This window comes from Pyxicephalus adspersus, chromosome 2 (genome assembly GCF_032062135.1).
Source record: "Pyxicephalus adspersus chromosome 2, UCB_Pads_2.0, whole genome shotgun sequence".
NCBI lineage: Eukaryota > Metazoa > Chordata > Amphibia > Anura > Pyxicephalidae > Pyxicephalus > Pyxicephalus adspersus.
Window position 1 is genome coordinate 18136803 of NC_092859.1, and position 11536 is coordinate 18148338.

At 36.8% G+C, this 11536-nt stretch overlaps 1 protein-coding gene and 1 pseudogene across 1 annotated transcript; both read right to left on the bottom strand.

The window, feature by feature from the left end:
* Positions 1-1380: 1380 nt before the first annotated feature.
* LOC140324946 (nodal homolog) lies at positions 1381-4128 on the bottom strand. The gene is made up of 3 exons (XM_072403059.1): positions 3855-4128; positions 2117-2871; positions 1381-1533 (listed from the first exon to the last, which is right to left on the bottom strand). Exons 1-3 carry the CDS (start codon positions 4126-4128, stop codon positions 1381-1383), a joined length of 1182 nt encoding a protein of 393 aa, XP_072259160.1.
* A 1763-nt stretch (positions 4129-5891) lies between these two features.
* LOC140322330 (nodal homolog 2-A-like) lies at positions 5892-8716 on the bottom strand (annotated as a pseudogene).
* Between the last annotated feature and the right edge of the window lie 2820 nt (positions 8717-11536).

The window sequence follows — 11536 nt, forward strand, 5'->3', positions numbered from 1 at the left end:
TGAAGCTGGGTGATCCAGCAAACCTGGAATGGATTTCCTAAATGTCATTTGCTAATTGTTAGTAAACGTTTTCAATCCTGGTCAAGATCCATTCCAGGTTTCCTGGGTCACCCAGCTTCACTGATGAAAGTGTATCCTCTCCAGCCTTGGGGAACATTAATAAATGGTTGATGGGGGAGTAGTGGTATGGGAGGTTGCATACTCAAAAGGTGGAAGGATCAACAAGGTTGGCAAAGCAAATCTCAGGTCAGGGATTTCAGTAGTTACATGCTCATTAGGAAGTGGTCAAACTAAAGGGTGTAATTTGTTCAAAATCATTTTATTCTTTAACCTATTTAGCAACTAATTATCTAGGTTGCTTCCAATGCCTTGATATTAGGAGCTTAACAACAGCTAATGTATCTTTGTTTCTTTCCTCAGACTATCAACAACAAATTTCACCCCCATACAAGGATAAATAGTTTAGGCACATTAAACATCATTACCATATAAAAATTTGTCTTTATTAGCACATACCACAATATGTTAACACTTCAACAGTAAACTCTGACAACAATCACAAAAGTATGTCATGGTGTACATAGTCAAAAGAAACACCTATTGATTTAATACATTGTAACAAGATTGAACTTCAAGCCATCAAGTGTAGTGGTAACGCGTTTCACGGAATGGTCTGCTTCATCAGACCACATATAACCAATAAAAATGATTTTCCCAACTATATAATTAAAAAAACACACAGAAAAGAGGGTGGAGGAAAAGAAGGTATGTTTATTATGATGGGGAGGGCTAAATTAGAAGAGAACCTCCGAGGCCATAAATACAAGCTGAATATACAAATTAAAAAAAGCTTTGCATCACAAGGCCATACCTGACTGAGTATATGTGGAATTATTTGCTTGGCACGGGATTGTCCAACCCCAGTCCTCGGGGCCAGGATTCATACTTTATTTACTATTTATTTAAAGTTTAAAAGGGTGTTCTTTACAAGGAGTACAAAGATCCATATTCATATGAAAATTGTGACCTGCCTATGGACCTCCAAGACTGGAATTGGACAGCCCTTGCTTAGGCAACTCTTCTAACTCAACATTGATTTTGGGAAAAGGGATTTCATGGAGATTGTACATTTATATGTGTAACTCCCATTAAATTTTTTTACCATTCCCCAGTAACTGTGCATTTTTTTATTATACCCCAAATTTATAATAAATGACTTGGAACTAAAACATTTTTATTCACACTTTTTTATTATCAAACAAACAATACTTTAACTTCAGTAAAATTCATTTATTATTTAGTTTCTGATAAATAAAAATAATTAAATTTATACAATATTTACATATAAAGTTTATCTGTGAGCCTTTTAAGATGTATAGATTAGCTACAGCCACACTCTTCCACAATCATGTCTTCATGATGCCTTACAACAACCTCATTGCCTTCATAATACAACATGGACAATGGACTCATTCTCAATGGGACGCAGGATGGGCATTCCACCTTCTCCGGCTGGTAGAGCTTCACCACACTCTGAAAAAAAAAACAAAAGAAACCTGTAAATGGTGCTGTTAACTATACACAAAGCATGTAGGTTCTAATTAACAAGGTGAATACACTAATTAGTCCAGGACTGTTATCTTTAAGTGTACACTATGATATTATTCTAACTCCTAATTTTCTAATACCTAAATACACAGATAATAGGGCTGATTCATTTCTGTCCAATCAGAATTCTTTGTTTTTTTTTACAAACTAAAATGTATCACTACTAAATGAAGAATTAACCCCAATGACATCCTACAAAGACTGTTGAAGTAAACGTTCTCAAGAGAAGTTGTCTAAAGACAGTGAATCCATCTTTACACCAATCTGATCCTGATCATGTCTGTGGTCAGATTAAAAAAAGAGAATTCCCCCTTATTAATGCCTTATATATGTCCTTTGAATTAGCAAATATCATTTTGTGATACCAATGTCTTTTATTTATGACATCAAATAGTTGAACATTGTACTGAGTTGGGTCACGTCTACCCTAACAAATTTATTTTGCAGTTGGCACGTTTATAATGTTTGAAATATTTTCATCAGAGATGGACTGGATCGCCTCTCTTACCTTCATATAAGCATGATTTGTTGGTTTGAAGGTCTCGTTCAGTGGAATTGGACATGCACCCTCACATCTGTAGGCATTATACCTCTTAGGGTAGACGATCCAATCTCCCCATCCAATTTCATCAAAGTCTACAACCATATCCACCCTTCGGCACAAAGGTTTCCCATGTTCCTCAGGTCTTGAAGGAACATTGTTTATCAGTAAATGGTGGTTATCATTCTTGTTTCGTCTGTGCCTCCGAATGGCTGATATTCTGCTAGTTTTCTCCAGTGCAACATACTTTGAGGTCTCCACTGTTTTGATAAGACTCGGAGAACCAGACATGCTGTCATAGGACTTGTCCTTTGCAAATACCACAAGCACAACTCTTTCTGTACTGGAGGTATAGGTGGCCTGTTGTCTACCTTGTTCAGGTTCAAATTCCTTATTCCTGTTCATGACTTTCTCTATCTTGTGCTTGGATTTTATGTGATCATCTGCATCTTTTTTATTTACTTGCTGAAGGAAGAGTTGAAGCATTTGGGTAAGGTCAAAGCTAGCCCAGGCAGAACCTCTTATGGTATCAGAATCTATCTTAACTGACCCAATGAAGAGTTCTTTTCCTTTCTTGCTGTGATAGATCTCTAGGGTTTTGTGCTCTAACTTCAGGAACGAAGGGATGTGTATCCTTAGCTGGGCCAGTTGTAACTCATTGCTGTTGTAAATCGAGGACATATCAAAAGACAGCTTGAGGCTGGTATCAATTTCTGTACAATCTGTAGAAAAATAAAAAACAGTTAAAAAATATTAACATTTATATATGTTGTTTTGCAATGTTGTTTTCTTAAATGTCACTGAGTAGAATGCCTCATATGTCAAACTGCTGTCAGTATGGTGGCTAGACAGGAATGGACTAGGACATCCAATACACAAAAAGTAGCTGGATAACAAGTGTTTTAACACTTATTCCCAACAGGGGTAAGTCTAGTGGTAGACAGTTCATCCTTATCTCTTGGTGAAAGAGAAAGGGGTCATTCCTGGGCCACTTGAAACAGTCAAATCACATTACTTTAATGCAGTATTGCACCAATTTATGGTCTAAAGCACCCCATGTACAGGCATAAGACTGATTGGGAATGCTTGTTTTTTTGGCTTAGAAAATTTGGACAATTTGACTTTCTAAAAAAAAGTAAAAAAAAGAAAATGCATAAAAAATATAAATTAAAAAATCACATCAATTGCTAATATATCATATTAATCTAAATGTAAGTTATAGGCATTATAGGCATTAAAGGCAATATTATGCCTATATTAATACTTGTAAGCAGCTTTAATTGAAAAAAGAATTGGTGATTCTTGCTAAGTTCTAGTTGACACCCTTTATGTTACAGTAACAATTTCCAAATGGGTCTCCTATTTTGCCACCTTGTCACTTATGCTAGAAGGGGTTCTTTCTACATACATTCTGCACTAATGACATATTGTTGTCACCACCAGCAAACCCGACCTAACAAATACTATGCAGCCATTGCTGAAATCCACAAAGTAGAGGCTTCAGATGATCAGCAGATGCAACAAAGCATAAAAAGTAAAATATTCATTAAACTTAATAAAAAATAGCAATAGTATATCATACACAGTGTTTTAAAAAAGTAAATGTATTTACAATTAAAGATTACATCTTCTATATAGAAAAGTTAGATGGCTAAAAACAATGCATATCTACAAAAAAAGTAGCCATTGCAGTAAATGTACTTACTTTTTGCAACTAGGCTTAGCACAGTGTTATAATCTGAAGTGTTGGCTTGTTCTGACAATTTCGACTCATCATGCAGAAGATTGTGGTAGAGCTGCATCATATACATAGGATAATTCATACTGTGAAGGTGTCTGTTTCCAGGAAGGATGGATGAAAGTTTAAAGCCTAGGTCAGATACTGGAAGACCCCTGGTTGACTCTGTTTCAAAAAGTGTGGGCATTGCATGCACCATGGACAGAAGTAAAAAACTCAATGCATTGTTAAGTGCAGCCATTGCTATTCTGCATTGATCGCTAACTCAGGGGACGTTGCCAGTTCTCACACTCTCACACTGGTCTTGTCTGCTGTATATATAGCAGGGAGGCCTGAGCTGTTCCTTTACTTTTCACACCTAATGACTTTTTGATCTACATGACCTTAGCATCAAAAGTCAATCACTTCTAGGGCCATGTCAACTGAATGGCTCCCTGCTGCTTAACTAATGACTCCACAGTCAGATTCTTGCAGAATGTCAAAGCTGCATCCTATGATCTTTCAAACCTTACTGTTATTACCATGAGTACCCTAGCTATGGATTTATAATATTCTTCAATACAAAAATGCACTGCAATAATGCATAATAATAAACTACTGTGCATCACAGACATTTGCCGTTTAATATAAAATGCTTGATTTCCGCCATTGTGCTATTTTTGTTGCATTAAAGTGTTGCTGATCTTTAGCAGTTTTAATTTCTACATTGGCTTTATGTATATCTCATGTCTTGGTGGGTTTGCTAATGATCAACCACAAGTGGACTATAAAGCTAAGATGGGTTTTCCTACCTTGTACTTAGCAAGCTCACTTAATTTTCCATAGGGCCAAAACTATTGATAAATGGGGTGCAAATGTATTTTTTTTAAATAGTATATTTGCCACCAAATTTTTTTTTATGCTAATCTTACGAAATTGCATTCAGAATGACTAGTGAAAATACAGGTCTCTCCATATGCAGTCTGTTAGCAGTGTTTTAGGCCAACAGCTAACCTGTACGTGGTTCAGATAGGATAATGGTATTTAGGTTTGGTGAGTGGGCTGAAAAATAAACCAGCTTTAGCTGATCATAGATCCATTGATAACTGATAACTGACAACCCAGGCAGGTTTTCAGCTTCATCGCACTATAGGTTCATCTCTGTGGCAAAGACTCATATCATCATTTTATTTTTGAATAAAAAGCTGGTTTATGTGTTGTCCTGTTGGCCACTCTTTCATTGTATTTTGTTTTTCTGTATGGTCTTTTATGAACTTGTATGGTCATATTTGTCCAAGATCCAGATCAGCTTTTCTCAACCAAGCTTCCATGTAACCCTGGGGTTCCATGAAAACATGGAGTTCCTTTAGCAATGAGCATGGATTGGTTTTCTAAACACTCTAAGACACATAATTTCTGTCTTATTCCTGAGGCGTTTCACCCCAGTGGGCTTCCTTAGGGTATTCGAAGACTCATGTATTGGAGTTGTTAGAGCCAGAGATTTGCCAAAAAGATAAATGACGTTGGGCGACTGCTGTACACATATCAGATTCTGGCCTGCGACAAGCACGACCAAGCGAGAATCCTCACCTAATAAAACACCTAATACAAGCTTACTGCCACATTAACATACTGATATACCACATTTTGGGAAAAGATGCCCTAAGACACTCCATTTAACATGGCTCTCAATGTACTCAGTGAAGAATTGTGCTATACAACTCAACCTCTAAATGACCTAAAGTTATAAATGTTCAACAGGTTTTTTATGTGTCAAAGGCATTGACGTCACTAAGTTGGCAAGCAGATTTTAAAAATTAACAAGTCGTCCTGCAAAACCCTAAGTATACAGCAACTGTTCTAGATACTAATGATTCATTCAACACAGAAACAGTGAAGAAGGAAAAATATTGGGTTTGTGGAAGAATCTCTCTCTTTATATTTATTTTTGGATATTTTTTTAGGTTAAACATGCAACTATACAGTCATTTTTCGTCATTTATACGTTCTTTTGTAAAAAAAAAATTAGGTTACCTTTATAAAAGTATAGTTGGTTGGCTTGAATGTCTCAATGTAAGCGTTGTACCTTCTTGGGTAGATGATGCGATTTCCCCATTTGATCTTGTCAAACTCTACCCACATGTCTACCTATCTGCAGAAAGGTGACCAACTTCTGTTTTTGTTGGACGTCTATTGACAGTCATGCTGTGAGTTGTGGCTTCTTCTGTGTCCCCTTAGACCATTTACCTTGCTTGTTCTCTCTCTTGTACTTTGAAGACTAGAAGAGCCAAAATGTCCAGCAGGTCTTTTCTCGAGCAAACACAACTAACATAACTTTTTCTGTGGAGAAGTACTTGGCAGACAAAGGATATATATTTTGATGTAAAATTTGTCCAGGCTCTCTAATATGACGAGATTCTTTGTGCCTCTGTGTCATGGCCTCTGCTGCTACATATTGAGGATATAAGACTGGTTCCTCATAGTGGATGGAGTATTGGAACATTCTGGGTATGTTAAAGATCTTCCAGGAGTTTCCTGAAGGGTTGGTCATGTAGGACCCCATAAAGATCTTGTCATGACCATTCTTGTAATTGTAGATCTCCACAGTGATATTGTGCGTCTTATTGAAAAAAGGAAGACAAACTTGTGAGTTCCACAAGCTTGAGCTCAGTGATCATTGAGATTAAAGACATATCAAACAACATCCTCCATAGGTTCCCTGCTTTACTGCAACCTGGACGTAAGACAGAGTTTAAGTATCCAAACCAGCAAATCAAACACGTTCTGAAACGATTGTTTTATTTACATGGAATATAATTCTGAGATTACAAAATAGAATTGCATTGTTCATTGACCCCAGGGAGTACATGTCTAAAAGATATTTAAACCAAACATTGAATTCCTTGCTCAAATTTCCCCATTACTGTTAGCATTTTTAACACATAGATATAGTTTTGTGGATAGGTAGATCACATAACATTAAGTGGTTAAAGGATGGCTGTTTTTTCCTGTATTACAGTTATTGTTTTTTGCATACTCAACGCTGACCCAACTTAAAATTCCAAGGAAGCCCCAGATGCATATATAGCTGAATTAAATGGCCCCAGCCTGCAGGAATCTTAGGAGATTCAGGGCAAAATCTTCATTCTCCTGGCTGTGCCTTTGCAGTCAATTTTTGGACACTCAATATAGTTGTCCCTGAGAATCTTTTGTTTTAGGGGACACCCCTATAGAATCCTATAGAAAATGACTGCACAGGAACAACCAGGTGAAAGTAGATTTTCAGCTGAATGGTTTCTAATAAAATTAGGAAAATAGGGGACTTTTTAAAAATTAAATGAAGAACTGCAACAAAACAAACAAGGACAAAGTAGGATAGGCTGGAAAAATTAAGCTTGACACTTTAAGGCCCCGTTACAAAGAACATTAAATTCTACTCTGATGTGCACAGGGAATAAATTGATTGTATATTAGATTAAAAATGTTATGGTTTAAACCATCAATATGGTCCTAGGATGACTGCATCTACAAGTTTAATTTGCACAATATTTTAGTATTAGTGAGAATTTAACCATCCTAATGTGTGGCTAAATGCAATAATAATAAATAATAATAAATAATAAGGTCAAGTCGTTTTTTTCTGCAGGCTTGAACTACTGCATTAAATTAAAAAAATGTAGTTTATCCCAAAGTCTCAAATGTTTAGGCATTTGTTGGGTAAACTGGCCAGAATTTCGCCTAACTTGTACTGCTTTGTAGTATGTTGAATGCACACAGACTCAATAAAGCACTTTTGGACAAATGTCAGAAGTAAGGATGTGTATTGAGCAGACTGGATGCTTTTTTAATATAAGACTTTGGCTGAATACACAAAATGTAATGACATAATGAGTGCTTAGCACCCAGTGTCTACATAGTGAAGTCTGCCAACCAGCTATCCATCAATGTGCTGAAGGGGTAGTATAAATAAACATATCACAAAAAAAGGAGCAATTAGACAGCCTGATTACAGTATTTCCACTTCTAGATGGATAACATATGTAGTCTACTAATGCATATGTAGTCTAGGCCATGTTTCTGTTTTTAGGAACTTTGATAATACAGTATATTAGTATTTACATAAAATAAATTAATGCCTCGGAAAAGAGAACACCATTGGCAGATAACATAGAGAAAGTCTGTTTTTAAGACAATATCTGATAACCAGCTTTTGCTGTGTTTGACACTGGCATCAGATAGTGTATAGACTGCTTCCCCGAATTATCCATATTCCTTCAGATATGGTATATGCACCAGCACATAATGTATCTGATGACCATATCTGTAGCCAAGGACAGCCATATGGTGCTCATGTTTAAAGGCGGAATGCTAATTTAGACATGCCTCATCAGGCATTGGAAAAGCTCTAAAAGTTTTAAACATGCTGAAAAACTACAGAGACTGCAGATCACATAACATTAAGGGCCAAGACAGGAGAAGATAAACTATCATGGGAGAACTTGGGTGATCCAGCAAACCTAGAAAGGATCTGGTCTAGGATTGAAAAAAATCTCCATCTAAAAGTAAAACATTTTTGTGAATTTAGCTTCAAATATGCTGGATCATCCAGGTTCTCCCCTGATAGTCTACCTTCTCCAGTTTTGGAGAGCTTTAATAAGTCAGACCCTAGTAGGCCAAGTATTACACAATGGGGAGTATGACTTACTCTTCACAGTGAGGCTCAGAACGATGTCAGATTTATGCAGGAAAGGATGTTCCACGCTAGGAAAATCTGTTGCGTTGGCCATAATGATTGACTGGTAAAACTGCATCATGTGGACTGGGTAATACATTTTGTGTAAGCGCCTCATCCTGTTAGATGGATCATTTTCTTCTATTTGCAGAGGATTGGTAAACGCAAACTAAATAAGTGCAAGGGAGATGATGCTGCATAGTAGCACCATGTCTGCAGTGGACTCTTTCCTGTAGAATCATACATCTGAGTTGAAGATTGCTGATGGACTTTATATAGTACTGTAGGTTCCTCACACCAATGGCCCTTTCACGACTGATACTTATTCATGTTAATTAACTGATTAGATAATTAGACCCTCATAAGCCACTGGATGTTCTTTGTCAGTGTCTGACTAATGTCTTTCAATTGTTATGTTAATGCTCAATAGGTTAGGTGTCCAACATATTAGGTTCATTCATGGCCTGCTCAAGACTGATCTGATTGAGTACCTGCAAACAAATATATTCACTAGCAATAGAGAAGTATTAGCAAAGATTAATTTTCTTAATTAAATCTCTTTAGATTAGCATTAATCTATCAATTTCAGGAATACAAGCAGATAATTAGTTTCAGTTATTGTTTAATAAATGTTTCCGAGCACACAGGTTGATAGTGGTCTGGACCTTTAATGATAGTTATTTTAAAGGTGTAGTCCAACTGATCTAAAATTCTTCATTTACTAAGTTTTCACATAAATATAAACATACACAGTTAAGTCAGAAGGTATATGCTTCTTTGTCCATTACCTCCAATGCTGGATTATCTACTGCAAATGAAAAAGGTTTTGAAATATGTCATCATATGTCCCAAAATCTGTTTGGCAGAGATCCCTGATAGAGCCATCTGACGTGAGATTGCCACCCAGCCCAGTTAAGATTAGTAGGATTGGGAAGAGATCATCTTTTACACGCACCAAGATTTAGGTACTCCTAAAATATAAAATACTTGTTGAATAAATTGTGCCTAGGATAACGTTGCAAATTTCCCGCTGATTGATCTCATTGGCTGGGGTTGGATATTGCTGGACAGCCAATTTTATTTCCCCAGGGTAAAATTTAGGTAATAAAAGCATATTTGCTCAATGCTCATTTATAAAGTGTTTTTCCAGATCACTGTTCAAATGTACTTTATTATAATGAAGAAATAGGTCGCCATTAATAGACGTGAATGGATCCATCAGGTGCTGCTCGCTGGTGACAACTGACCACCAGAGAATCTTTTCATTACTTACAGATGGATTGTGTATGGTCAGCTATAAATCTGGCCACCTATTTAAAGCATATTTTACAGAATGGAAGTAAAACTATTGTGACTACATTACAAATGAGTAATGTTTGTAGGTTTTCTATTAACTAAAGTGGCATGTTCATTAGTTAAAAATGAGACACTGCCATTGTTAGTTTTTTAACACCAATCTGGGATATATTGGGAGGAGGAAAAGAAATTAGAAAACAATAAACTGTTCAATCACTTTCCATCCCAACCACTTCATTTAACACTTTTATTATGGTAGGCTGGATTTATACTTTTTTCTCCCCTAGGCCAGAAGCTTGTGTCTCCCCCCTCCCCTTTCCTGGTGGCATAAATGATACAAAACTAAAGCTATCATACAGTGCAGGCCTGTCAAATATTGCTACCTGCTCATCATTTATGGCTCAAAATGCAGAAAATACATTTACTACTATACAATGTGTCCTGTCAGGTATAGGTTGGCGTTAACCTTTGCACCCCAAATACTGTAATGGATATTTCCAAAGAAATGCCATTCATCATTACTATGGCACCACAAGCCATTGACTAGGTTGAGGAAATCCGGCCTGGAATCTTTATCAATCTCCATCGAATGATAGGAGGCCAAGGCTACTACCTTGCCTAGCACCCCAATCTGCCTTAATCCTTCAGTGGTTTGTGCCTTTGTCATACTCAAGAGAGAAGTACCCCCTTTATAAAAAGGCTGATATCACGCGATTTGGGCATTATATACATTTACCATTTTTTTCTGCAATATTTACGAATTACTGATGTGGATGTTGACTGTTGTCAATTTGGTATAGATTAGTAAATAAATTGATAAATGTAAAACAATATGCCACCAAATAATAAAAATAACACTAAAATTATATTCAAAAGAAAACACATTGAAGGATTATTGCATTAACGCTGACCATATAGATTGAACCACATCGAGATGTCTGTGCCAATATTCTAGGTCATTTTGGAAATGTATTAGGGAAGGAGCAATGGTCAGGAGATGACCACCTCTATGGTCAGAAGTCGTTTCTTTTTGTGTCCATTTGATTTCAGAAATGATACCATTGGGTGGAACAGTCGTTTTTACATGTACTCAGTATATTGTTAAAAGCCGTATACACACTTGAAATTATAGTGGTTGGAAAGGATCTTTCACGATCCTTTCCAACGACTAGCACTGCACGATGTATGAATGAGTGATGTACATAAAGCACCGTTCTGCTCTATGCAGAGGGGAGAACGATGGAGCGGCACCCCGCTGTGCACTCTTCCCCTTCACTTGCATTACGATCGTTTGTCCGCCAGGACGGTCGTTCGGACGATCAACCAACCCTGTTCACACTCTAGATTCTTGTCCGATATTGACCCTGAGCTGATTATCGGGCGAGAACCATTGGACCTGTGTATGTAGCTTTACTGAAATGCTTTTTCAGGGAAAAAGAAAAGCAAAGAAGTGCTTTGTTGTGTGAGACAATGTCTGATTTAATCCAATAACCATTTAGTGATCATTGGAGGGCAATCTACAGATAAAACAACACATTAAGACATTGTTGGTTTGCCAATAACACATCAATGCAGGCTTCATCATTCAGAATGATTTTGTATGCTAATTTCCCAGGCCTTGCCATGAGCCATGTGCCTTTTA

Excerpts from the sequence above, each read along its gene's own strand:
- LOC140324946 (XM_072403059.1), bottom strand. The coding sequence starts at position 4,128 with ATGGCTGCACTTAACAATGCATTGAGTTTTTTACTTCTGTCCATGGTG. Across the intron at positions 2,872-3,854 it reads GCTAAGCCTAGTTGCAAAAA|ATTGTACAGAAATTGATACC; the intron begins GTAAGTACATTT and ends ATTTTTCTACAG. Across the intron at positions 1,534-2,116 it reads CAAATCATGCTTATATGAAG|AGTGTGGTGAAGCTCTACCA; the intron begins GTAAGAGAGGCG and ends TTTTTTTTTCAG.